Source organism: Rosa rugosa, chromosome 7 (genome assembly GCF_958449725.1).
Source record: "Rosa rugosa chromosome 7, drRosRugo1.1, whole genome shotgun sequence".
NCBI classification, from domain to species: Eukaryota; Viridiplantae; Streptophyta; class Magnoliopsida; order Rosales; family Rosaceae; genus Rosa; species Rosa rugosa.
The window spans coordinates 27,506,777-27,521,366 of record NC_084826.1 but is presented as its reverse complement, the minus strand read 5'-3'; the positions used below and the strand labels follow the sequence as shown (position 1 = coordinate 27,521,366).

General features: G+C 38.8%; 1 protein-coding gene and 1 long non-coding RNA gene across 2 annotated transcripts; one reads left to right on the top strand and one right to left on the bottom strand.

Moving 5' to 3' along the window:
- Positions 1-1,758: 1,758 nt before the first annotated feature.
- LOC133721113 (uncharacterized) lies at positions 1,759-4,689 on the bottom strand. Its single transcript, XM_062147642.1, has 4 exons — positions 4,263-4,689; positions 3,503-4,086; positions 2,187-2,702; positions 1,759-2,080 (listed from the first exon to the last, which is right to left on the bottom strand). Exons 1-4 carry the CDS (start codon positions 4,480-4,482, stop codon positions 1,943-1,945), a joined length of 1,458 nt encoding a protein of 485 aa, XP_062003626.1. The 5' UTR covers positions 4,483-4,689; the 3' UTR covers positions 1,759-1,942.
- Positions 4,690-6,203: 1,514 nt separating this feature from the next.
- On the top strand, positions 6,204-8,583 carry LOC133722111 (uncharacterized). Its single transcript, XR_009852477.1, has 3 exons — positions 6,204-6,229; positions 6,312-7,270; positions 8,042-8,583. It is a non-coding gene; the product is annotated as an uncharacterized LOC133722111 (long non-coding RNA).
- Positions 8,584-14,590: the final 6,007 nt, after the last annotated feature.

Sequence of the window (14,590 nt, the reverse complement as noted above, 5' to 3'; positions counted from 1 at the left end):
GGGTCAAGGGGCGGTGCGGGCTGGTGTTTGGCTCCAGGCATCGGCGGCCATGCAGTTTCACCGTCGGGGTGCAGTCGGCGTTCTAGGGGCACAAGGGATCCTTTTCTTTTGGATCGGGTCTGGTGCTTTCTCGATTCGTTTTGTTGACTTTGCGGTGGTGGCGCGGTGTGGTATGCGGCGGTCCTTGAAGTAGGCGGAGACGATACGGTGCGGTCGAGGCAAGTCTCTGGTTGCGGCGTGCGTCCTCCTCAGCATAGGGAGGTGGAGGTGGAACAGGGCTGGATCAGCGTTTTGGGCCTAGGGTTTCTGTTTTTTCCTTTGGGCTATTTATTAGCTAGTTTATTTTCCTTTTTTAAGGAACTCTAGGATAGTAATTTTATTACTTCAATAATTCCCTAATTTTCTTAGGGACCTACGCACTTTTTTGTGCCTTTAGCGAATCTTCCGGAGTAGTACCGATGGAGGATTCACTCTATCTCGATGTACTTACTGTCAAATGAGTGACCTAGTTCTATGTACCACTGTGGGTACTAACACATCTTCTTGTCTGTCTATAGATGGCAGCGGAAGGGTATGTAAAGGTCATTCTGGCTTTTGATCAATATATTTGGCTTTGCCTTCTTTCAAAAAAAAAAAAGTGAAAATTAAATTTGAAAAATTATACTTAATAGTATAATTGATTGACAACAAAGGAAAAAAGAAAAAGTTGAGCATATAATGAGTGCTTACAAATAAAAAGTCATTTTGAAGTATTTGAATTTTTTTTAAAACCCGGCCGACTAAGCGTTGCCTAGACTGGTGGCTGATTGCTGCTTAACGCCTAGGCAGAGGCTTGTGCGGCCACCCATAAAGATTTTTAGAACACTGACATAGAGTACCACATCATGTGATTTAAAACTTGTGGTATTAATAGTTTGACTTATAAGGGATATTTAATAAAAATTTAAAATTAGTTTTTATAGAGTAGCACATCATGTGATTTAAAACTTGTGGGATTAATAGTTTGACTTATAACTTATAAGGGATATTTATAAAAATTTAAAATTAGTTTTTGCGTACCAATAGTTCTCGACACCTCAATTGCTACCTGAAATCTTCATCAAAATTTCTCAAATCCAAATTACTGAAATTTCCATCACAACCAAAACTGCGATCTCAACTTGGGGTCAAAGTTGACGAGCCAGACGTAAGTTCCAACTCAAGAATATAAAAACTGAATCCCAAATAAGTAACCAAACAGGATTGTCAGATCCCGTGACTCTCAAGTCTTGTTTAGGCTTAGAGTTAGGTTAGATGCCCACCCTCCACACCACCACCCCACATGGTATGTCCTTTTCCTCCTTTTTCAGAATAGAGATGATGTCGTTTTACAAGTACCTAGTAGGCTGTAGGCAACTACTCGCTGCCCACCACCCAGTTCTGTCATCCGAGAATAAGATCGATCAATTTTGTCAACACGCCCAGTTTGTCATCCGAGAATAAGATACATCACTTCTGTCAACATGCCCCAGCTCTTCATGTGTTGTAAAGCAGTGTAGTGGGTGATTCTTCCTTCAAATGGAGAAGGCAGCTTTTGAGGTCGACCCAATTCCTCACAGATTTATACGACCAACCTTCCTTTAGATTATGCAAAACTTAACCCACAATGCACATTGCTGGCACCCTTTTTCTATGCTAGCTTAACCAAACACATCAGTACGGTTCGGTTCACATTCTCTTTTCAAACATCTATCGCCATCGGAGAAAATCAAAGCTCGATTTGGAGACGGAAAAAATCTAACCCTTTGTTTATTATCTCTTTATGAGATTGAGAACTGGATTTTCACAATTAGTTAAATGATCAGTTCTCTCCGTTTTCTTCTACACTAAGACTAGTCTACAAAAATGGGAAAACAACTAAAAAGATGGAAAAGCTTTGCTGTAAAAGATCTTGAGTTTTGATCTACTTTTGAGGTGGTGTAAAAATGACGTCGAAGTCGCTTAGAGTCCACTCGGCCACTTCATCTTTGTCACTAACAAAAATTTCGGTACCGACATCGAGTGATGTCCATATCCTTCTAGCAGGAGTCGTGCCTGGATCCTATATAAACCAAAAACAGAAAGGAAGATCAACCACATTGACAAAACTATTAAACTATTAATTGATTGCATTGCTAAGATTAGATAGTTAACGGTATGTAACTTACCTGATAGTAGTAGAGTCTACTTGATAGTCCACCAACATCAAGCTCCCAAGTTCTAGCGTCACCAATCCAACCTTGTCCTTTTTTAGTTGGATAGCCATACTCGCCCCATATGGGGTGAGGAAGCAACTGGAGTATCTCTTGCGCCTGAGGGTTACTGTAGCGATCGCACGGCCCCACATCTTTATCTACAAATTTCGCATTCCCTGGAGCACAGTAGTAGTGATATGCACCGTATGGGAAATTAGCTGTGTCATTTTTGTAGATTTTTCTGTCATCTGGAGTAATGTGGTATGGCGGGCAATTTCCCTGAGCTTTAGGGCTGCACCAAGCAGGGGTATCAGGGTTTATGATCATCTCGGTGTATCTGGTTACATCGGTGGTGACATCTCCAGTGCAAGGCTGGCCATTGTTCTTCCAACAGCTACCAATGTCAATTAGGTAAAACTGGCTCTTGGGTCCTCCTCCTTGTTTGATATCCAAAGTCAGCCTCACCTTAAAATTTGGACCCTCTGGAAGCTGAAACAAAACTTAAAATTGTGACTTGTTGATCCTCCAATTAGAAGTCAGTATCTTAAACACATAGCAGGACTTGAACACAGCCAATACCAACTCTTGTTTCCTGATTTTTAATTAAACCGAGGGTTAAAGAGTTACCATCTATTAGATGACTCACGCAATCTAGGAAATATGGACTACGTATGAGAAAACAGATGCAGAGCCTGATCAAAGATTAAGGCCTTTAAGACCTCTTGGTGTATAATTGATGTCAAAATGAAGATATTAAACTACTAAAACGTGGCTTGACCCAAATCTGATTCAATTGCCTTAAGAGGTGTGACCTTCACTAGATCAGAGCATCTCATGTCACTGGCCTAACAGTCCAGAATTAGAAGTAATATCACTGATCTGACGGTACAGAATTGGAAGTTAATAACAACTCTGAAAAGGGTTTGGTATGAAACGTTATTAAAAAAGTGAATAAGTAATCTACTCATGCAAAAGGGACCATGACAGATTACCAAATTAATTATTCAAGGGTTCTTATTCAAGGCCGTAACTATACAAGGTTACACCTGTAAGACAAAGTCCGTTTTAACATTATGAAAACGCAACACTATAAGCAATTAGCCGTCCAATTATGGCCTTACCTTTGTTCCTATATTACTTGTCAAACAACAGATGTTCATGCTCAAAACAAGGAAAGCATATTTCAATAAGACCAACTTCTAACAAAACAATCTTGCAGTTTTTGGCTAATTAGAAAGCAAATCAGAAATCAACTCGAAATTAAAATATAGCACAAAACTTCTACTTACAGTTTTGAGCATTCCCCTTGTATCATAGTGATAGCCCCCAGAAAATCCTTTTGTTGCATCAGCTCTGAGGTAGAGCATCAGCCATGGGTACTTCTTCGAGGTCTTGAGCTTGTGATGGAACATCCAACTCCCTTCCCCCTGTTTCTTCTGCCAAACCACCTCATAGAAAGAAACTCCATCAAGTCCAGCCCCAATATCAGACCCCAAATCATAGGTCCCCTTGAAGCCTCCAATCATTGTGCCATCACCCAAAAGCTGAGTCTCTTGGTGATTCACAGTGGGCTGGTTCATACACCCAGTTCCAAAGCAAGGAAACCTTCCCGGTTGCGAAAAAGGACCAACCCTTTTCCCATCCGAAGGACACAAACCAGACTCTGTGTCAAAGTTTCCATTCTTTAACATAATCATCCAAAATTGCCACGGTCTCGGAGTATCCGAAACTTGGCACAAACACCCCAGACGCTCCTCCTTCCTCGCTGCATAGATGTCTACACTGTTCTCATCATGGATGCTCAACCCGGGGAAATGCATACCCACTCCGAGTTTGTTATCACTAGCATTCACCTTATGCTGGAGAGTACCATCTGCTCCATTACAACAAAACCAAGAATCATCATCACAGAATGTAATAATAGTGCAAAAAAGGCCAGCAAACATTCATCAAACAAATCGTAGACTATCAACAATGGCTACTAATTGAAGTGGTGTAAAGCAATAACAGAACATAAAAAACGAAACCCATTTTGGTTTTGAGGCCTACCTATGATATCGAAGCAATCTGCTGCTCTTGGGCTACCCATTCCAGGTGCTTCTTCGCCAACTTCATTGCAGAAGTTCCAAGCTTCCAAGGCCACTCTCAGCCCATCTCTCTTCATTCCTGGGTCTCCCACTGCAGAGATGTAGCCATTGCTTGACTTAGCTCCATGAACTGCACTGAGCAGAAGCAACAATAACAATGACACACCCTGCTTCTTATTCATGGCTCTTCTTCTCTGCTTCTTCTGTGAGACAGAGCATGAGGGGAGGCTCTATATATACACCAATAAACCCTGGATAGTGGGCCCCAGCTTTTACTCGCTCTGTGTAAATCTTGAGTCCTCTCTAGATTTACTCAATTCGGTTTCTCAGGAAATTTAATCTGTGTTGGGTCTGTCAAGGCCAAGCTAAAACTCCATAACCGTTCAACTATTTTTAACTCAATCTCTTTCCCTCTATAACAGGAACCGCGTTCTTCTCGTTTTCTTACTCAAATCTTTGTTTCTATCCTCAGAGATATTTACTCGGTGAGACAAAGAAACTAAAGACCACATCTTTTCAACAGTAACCGAAAAAGATCAAATCTTTTCAACTCATTGTGTTTTATCTCAAATGGGGAAGCGTGTTTTTCTGTAATAGATTATTATTCTAAACAAAACAAATTCCTGGTCGTTTAAAATTCTTCTACTCTCATCATCTCAAAACTCCAAAAGACTCTTGCTTTTTCTTTACCCTTACGTGTGAGTCCTCCAACCGAAGGCAACTGGGGATTTAGCTGGATTCACCTTTAGCTCTCACTAACTGTAGTTGTTGGTCACAAGTGGGGGTCTGTCTGTTGGTTTTTAGTCAAAAGGGCGCAAGAGCCAAACTGGATTAGTGCTTTCTCTCATTAAAGAGAAAAGAGCGTTTAACTTGGAATATGTGATCCCGTCATTATAAACAAAACAAATATGAAAGTGAAAACTAAAGAGAGGGACTTGGAACTTGTTCGATATTTATTTTCATTTGCCTTTTCCAGTTTTCTGGTACAGAGGGCGACATTTTTCCATTAATGAGCTTTATCTCGATCACGATTCCTGAGACTATGGTTGCAACTTCCGCTGAAGAGAAAGTAAATGCCCGCGGGACTTTGTTTTCATGAGAATAAATGGTTCTTTATGGATGATGAAAGATTGGTACAGATTGATCAATGAGATAGCTAGGTTCCATGGCTTGTGGTTGTTTTGGTACTTTGGTTACTTCTCTTTCGGCTGCCATTACAAATTTCATTCACTTTAGAGTAAAGATGACATATAGTTTAGTTTAATAACTCAAGAATTAATGTCACGACCGAATTTTAAAAAAGTAACACTTTTATATGGTCTAACACAAGTAATATGACAATCAAATTCTAACACAACACAACCACCACAGGTGGTCAAGTTCGTAAAAGCCTAGCCTCCAGATGTGGTACGCCTCACACCTAGGTTCAAATATTATTGATGTTGATTGGAGTTAAATCTCAATCTATTCTTGGTGGTCGGAAGAATGAAGCGTTCTCCCCAGACACAGATTAGTCTCTGGATCTAGAAATTTTTTGAGGATACCATGTGATCTTAATAAAAAAAAAAAATATATATATATATATAGGGGTCGTGACCACTTACCCATTTTCAGTTTAAAAATTGTCCACTTACTCCACTAAGAGTTTTTTAACCCCATTTACCCAATCTAACATCTATTGACAGTTTTGCCCCTATTTTAATTAATAAATTACATCTCAACTCTCAGACTCTCTCTTCGATCTATTTTCTCTCTCCTCCCCCTCACCGATTTCTCTCTCTCTCTCTCTCTCTCTCCATGTCTGCAGATCAAAAATTTCCGGTTCAGGTTTGAATTTGGGTTCGGTTTGTCGGGCCTCCACCATCAAGCCACCGCGCCCACCACTCCACCGTTGATGTCGGGCCTCCATGATAGGAGCATTTTAATGTGGTATTTTAATAGTTAATTCCTCACATTTTGCTTAGTTAATTCCTTAACGAATCGATTTTTAACTCAATTTCTATTTTCTTAGGTACATTGGAGTAAATGATGGTGAAATGAGCATTAGGTCCACACTTACCTATAAATGGTGGAGAAAAATGGAAATGTACTAAAATGTCAATTTTACACATTTTCCTACTCCGGCTAGGAGAAACCAAGCCAAGCAAGGAAGAAGGAGCGGCCGCCGGACCAAATGAACTTCAAATGAGCTGAAACTTTCCAGATCCATTCTAGACAGCCCAAGGATCATTTCTTATGAAGAGTGCAAGAACTTTTGTTGAGTGGAAGGCCTTCAAACAATCAGCCCAATTTTCTACAGAAGCAAAACTGGAAAACTGGACCTGTAAGAGGTCCAGCAGCATTTTCGGCCCAACCACATGGAATAAAAATCTGAAATTTTACCAGGGTGATCTACACTCATAATGGAACATTTTTTATGAAGAGGTCATAGTGAAATTGGGAATGCTTGTTGGAGAAATAATTGAAGGAATAAAGGGGCAGAAACTGATCTAAAAAACAGCTCAACATCACATGTTCATGTTTCCTACCCACATGAAGAAAGCTAGATGCTTTTCTCTTTTTCCTTGGATATATTTTTCTGCTCCAATAGATCATCATCACTTCCATACTTCTGCACATTCATGCCTTGCTTTCATTTCATCATTACTCCATCTTTTCCATATTTTACAAACCACTTTCATTATTTTTCTTCCATTTATCATTTCACTCTTCTTTTTCTTCCCTATATAAACACCTTCTCCTCTCACTCTAAAAACATTCCTTCATCCATTTCATCTTCTTTGTCTCTCCATTTCCATTCCATTTTTCTCTCCATTCTCTAGTTGCAAAATTCTGCGTTTTCAAGTAAGAAGAAGAAGAAGAAGAAGGAGCCGGGAATATCATATCCTCCATCGTCCACCTTGAAGGCTTGCTTCCAAGATTCAAGATTTCAACGTTTCAAGCACTCCATCTCCATCTCCAACTCACGGTGTAATTCATTCTTTTTCCTTATTTAATTTCGTAGGAATTTGTTTCTAGTTAACAATAACATTAAGGGCAAAGTTTAAGCCCAATTTCTATGTTTGAATAAAAATTGTGATTTCTTTATGTTGATTTTTATGTTGCTTATGTGAGATTGCTTAATTGATTTTGGATTATGGAAAACTTTTATATGTATGTGTTCTTTGATGGCCAACTTAGGATATATGCATGTAATTGGTGCTAGATTTAAGTAGTAAAGGCTTTGGACAAAAGTCGAAATCAATTAAGGAGGATTGCAAATAGATGGACTTTTTCATACTAGGTTGTGCACTTTGGTTGACATCCTTTCTTTGTTCTTCATGCATTGAATGTGTTCTTGATTAGCTAGTTTTCTAGACTATGATTGCATGTTCAATAGGTTTAATTTAGGTGCTTTCACTTAGATTAAATATTCAAGGAAAGTAAAATATGGGAAATCATTTGCTTCGAATGTTTCACATGGTCAACTTATTTCTCATGACATAGATAATCAACTATAGGAATTGTAATTGGATTTCATACATATGATTGTAGTTTTGATCTTTGTTTCTTGTGTTCCACCCTTGTATATGTGTTTTTACACTTTCTTTATTTCATTTAATTTTAATTCCAATTCTATAATCTCAAAACCCCCCTTTTTATATTAACTTGTATATATTTTTATTCTTTATTTTATTTTTGTACATAATACTTTTTACTTTATTATTTTAATTCTTTATTTGTTTTTTTTGACAATGACAGGTGTACCCTCAATCCCCGGAATAGAACGATCCCTATTTGCTTATACTACTAACGATGTTTTCAGGGTTAAATTATGCGCTTGCTTTGAGCGTATCACTCCACCGCCGCCGCTCTGTCCCCACCGTCGGACCACCAGAGGATGACGCCATCCAACTCCACGATCCCAACCCCTCTGCGCTTCGCCGGTTTTGTTCGTCAGATGTCAGGGAAGCTCTGAAGCTCCACGCTGGAATCGGGTCTGGGCTTCGCTGGCAGGGCTCGGACGACGTCGTTCTGTTTTTTTTTGGTAAATTTGGCAGAAGGCTTATAAGGAAAGAAGAAAGAAGAATGAAAAAAAAAAGTTTTATTGAGTAGTTATACATGTCTATTGCGGGGCAATAATATGATTATTGAGAGGCAATAATATGAGTATTGGGGGCAATAATATGCATATAAATTGATCAATTGTGCCTGTAGTGTATTCATTTTGGTTTTGGGAGTTTATGCAATTCACTGGAGGGCAATAATATGATTATTGGAGGCAATAATATGATTATTGGGAGGCAATAATATGCGTATTGGGGGGCAATAATATGATTACTGGGGGGCAATAATATGGTTACTGGGTATTATTAGGGGGCAATAAATTCAGACGCCGGAATCCGGTCACCAGTCCGGTAGCCGGATTCCGGATTCCGGTCACCGGTCGCCGGAGTCGGGTCACCAGTTGCCGGAGTCCGCCACCGCAGTCAAGCAAGGTCTCCAATGACTTATTTCTCTAATTGACAAAAAAGGAGAGGGCAAAATTGTCCCAAAAATAAATAAAAATGAATTAAAAAATACTTAATTGGATATTAGGGAAATAATCTCTTAGAGTGTTTGGGTAAGTGGGCAATTTTTAAGCTAAAATTGGGTAAATGATCATTTCCCCTATATATATATATATATATATATATATATATATATATATATATATATATATATATTCTAGCACAACACAAACCCTTGCCTAAGGACATAAATATATATATATATATATATATATATATATATTCTAGCACAACACAAACCCTTGCCTAAGGACATAAATATATATATATATATATATATATATATATATATATATATATATATATATATTCTAGCACAACACAAACCCTTGCCTAAGGACATAAATTCTCTATTGTAAAGAAACTGGTGCTATACTAATCCTTCATTCCTTTTCAACAGTTTACATTCAATATCAAGCACATATAGCACCATTTTTATAGTAGAATATTCATGTTCTACTTGTTAACTTTCTTTAAAACAAACTTTCAGTAGTTTCATCGGGTCAAAAGACAAGATATCTAAAACTCCTTGGTTCTCTACCACTACTCACTAGTAAATGATCATGATCAGCATCATTAATAGTTGCATGTGAATCTGTTCATTCATTCATCATATATTAGTTGTGATAGATACACAGGTGAAAAAGCGAAATTATAGACTAGTGGTCAGCATATCATAGAGTGGTCAGCATGTGCAATTTTGAAAATCATATGTCCATATCAACCGCAGTAGGGACTGTAATGATCACTATTAAGATGAGGACTTTTTAATTAATGATTGTGAACCTTACTTTTCTATCACATTTCGGTAAATCAACTATTAGATGTTAAAATATTCATAAGTAGATTATAAATAACAAATTTTAATCTAATTGAAAATTTTCAATCACATTTCGGTAAATTCAATATTATATGTAACTACAGAATGAGTGGTTTAGATTATTACACATATAAATCCTACAAAAAATTAGTTAAATCGAAAAACGTTTAATCATTTAATTAGCACCGTGTTCGTTATAATTTTATCTAACGTGTTACATTTGTTGGCACATTTCAATGATTAAATGATTCTAGTTGATTTTTTGTAGATGCAATTCTTGCATAAAAATGTAAAATGATCAACAGTTGAAATCGTTGAATAAGGTCGTATAATATTGAAAAATGATAAGGATGTCATCTCTAGAACGAACGTCTATATATATACTCTATATATCAGGATTCTTCTAGTGGATGATCCTTTTTTTTAGGCCATTTTAAAGGATCCCTTATGGGACTAATTTTTCGATCACATATCATTATCTTGACTGTTCAGTTTTTAGGTCTCCATGAGTACATAATTTATACAAATTTTCAGCCAAAAAATTAGCCAAATAAAAAAAACGTTTAACCATTTGATTAACACAATTTTCGTTCTAAACGGACTATATTTGTTTATGCATTTTCAATGACCAAATAATTATGGATTTAGTTAATTTTTATAGACATAATTATTGCATAAAAATATAAAGAATCAAAACGATTGAAATCATTGAATTAAGTAATATAATAGTACAAAATAATAAAAATTCTTAAAGAGATTGTCCTAGAACAAATCATATACATACACACACTAGCCGTGCATTAACCTTAGAAGTATTAGTAATCTACGTACTGACGATCAATTTTTTTTTAAATAGAAGTTGAATTCATTAGATCAACAGCAAAAATGTTGTAGTCTACCAACACTTACATAAGAAATCCGGCAAGAAAATCCGGAATAACCTATCTAAGCTAAAACAAACTATTAAGAATCGCTGGGACGCTCACATTTAAGTGAGCCTATATAAAAATGAAAAAAAAACCTCGCCTCATACAGCCCTACGGAAGAAATCATTCAACTAGCCCTCACTTGCCAATCACGCAATTGTGGTACAAGCAAAAACTAGAAACGTCATAGAAGACTCATAAAAGTTTATTCAACCTCACACAGGCTCAGTACCCTAATATATTAGGGCCCAGACTGCCTTGACTTAAGCCCAAGCCCAAATCAGATCTTGCCCCTGCCTCATCAGCCCACGAGTGAGCCCAGACCCAAAGACCTAGGCCCAAACCCCAGCCAACAAAGTAGGAGATGCCTTGCTCTGCTGCACCTTTGCCTCTGCCGCCATGTCCTCTGGCGGCAGACCTTTCCACATCATCCGGTCGAGCAGCAGCCTAGTCTGCTGCAGCAATCCTCGACCACGCCTCGCCGAAGCACTAACGAAGCCCACCGACGTAAAAATCAGTTCAGCCTCCGAACTCCAACTCACCATGCCACCGAACGCCGCAAAGGCCCGCACTCTGCCCAACCAACCGGAACCAAGGAGATCAAAGATCCTCCAGACCCTGCCGTCAACATCCCCCGAAAAACAACCCCAGGATCCAAACCAAGATTCTCGCAACCATCGGCCACGAACTCACCAAAGGCCAGATCAGCCTACTCTACCCGAGGCGAGGGGAGATTGCCGCCATCGCTTTCTCGAGCGCTAGGGTTCGCTCGCTTTCTTCCGCGCATCGCGGAGCTTTTTACACAGACCAGTTCATAGTTCTTAGCTAGTTTTTAACTTTTTTTTTACGTGCTGACGATCATGTTCGTTGTCATAAACAAATAATAATCATTGAAATATGAATATTCAATCATGTATGTGGACTCTCATATGTGTTTGGTTGCCTGCTCCTCTCAATCTGAGTCTTGGTGTATACACAAGACTCCCAATGATTGTATAAAACTTCCCTTTATCAAACTACTGAGAGAGAGAGAGAGAAAAAAAAAAAAAACTTAATAAAAATCTTTATTATAAATTTGTAGATCACATCTGGAGTGGTAATGGATCCTTAGAAACATGAATGCAATATCGGCTCAAATCAAACTTTAGTGTTGACAATTTAAGACAGGAACATGTAACACCGGTGTTCTCATCCCCAGAAAGCCTTGCCAAAACTAATATACATCCTATATTTATAGAGGATTTTGACCAATGATTCATATTGAATATTAGATTAGGGAACAGGTAATGTTTAGGTGGTGAATGCAAACTGGTGCTAATGATATATTCATGCAATCATGCGTACTGACTTCTCGATCAATACAATAAATGGGGAAAGCCTTCTGTCTTGCAACTTGCAAGTTTGATTGCAACCATGAGGAGTAGTCACTGCCCAATGCTAACATTAACAAACATAAAACTTATGCCCAAAATACCTCATGTTTGTCATCGAAAATACCCTCGTTATAGTTGTACACGTGACTTTGATTACTTGATCGAAGAAAATGGAACAATCCAACCACATCACTGAGGCATTCCTTAATAATATTTTGTGACCCACTCTTATTCATGAAGGTGCATGCTAGTCTGACCGAGATGGAGAAGAAGCCTCCAAGCTAAAGTTAGGAGCAACTGGAGCAGAATTTTTCATAATAATGTTGCCATTTTCCTGTTTTCCTCTGACTTTATAATAATGGAAATCATGTGGTTTTATATGGTTGTCTTGTTCATGTCCATCGCCTTTAGCTTCCATTCATCTCTATAATTAAACATTTGGGAAGATTGGTTTTTTCTTTCAAAACTTCAACTGAACAAGACGTACTATAAGACTATTTGTAGCTAGTGGAAATGGATAGCAGTTGTCTGTTCTTCTTGTTGAGCTATAATATTCTTTCTTCCTTGTCAACTCCATTACATTTCCTTCTCTAGATAGCAGATAAATCCATTTCTTTCTTCTTCTTCTTTTCTTTTTTGGCAAACAACCATGCAAAACTTCATTAAGTAGAATACAAACGTACAACATGCTATGCTGCATGTGGGGTGGGACGCTGCAGGACTTTTGCTAGTAATAGGAGGTATCCGATTCGAACCCCAACTTGTGAAATACATCTCTTGAGGAGGGGTCATACGCAAGTTACTCTCGGTCCGGAGTGGTAGCTCATTTGGCCACAATTTTTATATTCAAAAAAAAAAGAAAAAAAAAAAAAAGAATACAAACGTACAACAAAGAAAAAGACCCAACTCAAGGGCCAAATAAAACAAACTACAAAAAAATAAGCAAAACTCAAATCTAAACAACCCAACACCAGACTTGAGCTCAGGCCTGCGCAATTTAAAGCTACCCAAGCTGCAATTCCTCTAGGAAAACGACGTCGCTACAATGTTGGCATCAATGTTCAAAAAATTATACCAAGGTACAAGATTTAACAAGATTGAGAAATCTTGGGAGGTGCCGGCAATGATTTTGATCAACGAACACCTAAACTTCTATAATCCAAATATACAACAAGGAACATCAAATCGCAGATCACCTCCGAATTGAAGAATTTCCTCCATTGCCAAAGAAACCTGTAAAAATGGAAGACAACAAAAAGGAACAAAATCAACAAATGGATTGAAGGGACAGTCACCCAAAGGGTAAGCGATCCCTAGCTTGTTGCACGATCAGGTGATTAGGCTTGTGCTGGAACTGGCAAGGCCAGCTTAACACGAAGCTCCAAGGAGCATATTTACAAACGTTTTTTTTTTTTTTTGTGAGAAAAGGATAGCTTCATTACTAAAGGCCAGAAGGCACATACATCAGATGCTGTCTCATACCTAAAATCTAGATGGCACAAGCCGCCAAGCAAAAGACAAGTACCTTCACTGTTAACACATATACTCACTTATTGAGCCTAAAATACAAGAAATCAAATGCTCACTACTAACCCCCTTTGAAAAGAAAACCTAGTCGCCTAGAGACCTCAATTAGTGTACAACTAAGTGGACTGAGGAGAAAGTAATAAGGAACTCAATTTCCAGTAGTAGGCAAAGGAACCAGGAAAGTCTAAAGCTTTCCTTTGCCCTTATCTCTAGGGCTAGAACCTGAAGCACCGGCTGCAGGGTAGGTGAGTCTCAGAGGGGCCGCTCCCGCCTTCTTCCCAGATCGTTGGCTCTTATTCCTGCTGCCAAGCGGCCTACCCATCTTCTTCTTGAGAGTGACAAGAGGAGTATCATTGTCGTCTCCGACCAAACCCAAAGCATCAGCCTGCAAAGTTGGAATTTTACCACCCAAAATGGTCTTGAACTTCTTCGGAGAGGGATCACAACCCCCATTCCTATCCCTTCTCTTTGAAGCCACGACATCTTGTTGTATATCCTGCACTATGGCTGCAGCTTCAGTTGTACCAGATCCAGTCGCACCATTATGGGCCAAAAACGAACTCAAGGTCTGCTCCAAAGCATGATCCGTCCCCGAAGCTACGTTCTCACCATTACCATCAGCCTGATCCGAAACAGGAGACGACCCGAAATGAGAAGTAGATGGAGGATTAGGGCGTTCAACTAGACGAATAGTTGGTTTCTTCTTCTTGGGAATAGATGAGGAAGCAGTGAAGAACTCACGCTTATTCTGAGCCGAAAAGGAAAACGAACCTGCTCCTGAGGTTGACGGCCCCGGAAAGTTCAAAACCCTAGATGACGGTAGTGGAGTATGCGGCTCCTCACATGCAATCCCAGCATGCGTGACCAGTCCACACTGTGAACATCTCCCTTTCAGATGTTCAAACTGAAACTGAAGCACCGGAAAGACGCCGACATCCAAGAAAATTTTCCGCTCAAGCAAGAATGGTTTGGAGATATCATGGGTGAAGAAGATCCGAATCCCACCCTTCTTGAATTCCTTCTTATCATAGTCTAAGAAACCACCCAAGAGATTACCGATAAGAGTAAAATTCTCAGGTTCTTCATACAAAGGA

What these genes read in the sequence shown, in the direction of transcription:
- LOC133721113 (XM_062147642.1), bottom strand. Translation starts at nt 4,482, where the DNA reads ATGAATAAGAAGCAGGGTGTGTCATTGTTATTGTTGCTTCTGCTCAGT. An exon ending in CAAGGGGAATGCTCAAAACT is followed by an intron (nt 2,703 to 3,502) that starts GTAAGTAGAAGT and finishes GTTTTGTTTCAG; the next exon opens with CTTCCAGAGGGTCCAAATTT. An exon ending in GTAGACTCTACTACTATCAG is followed by an intron (nt 2,081 to 2,186) that starts GTAAGTTACATA and finishes TGGTTTATATAG; the next exon opens with GATCCAGGCACGACTCCTGC.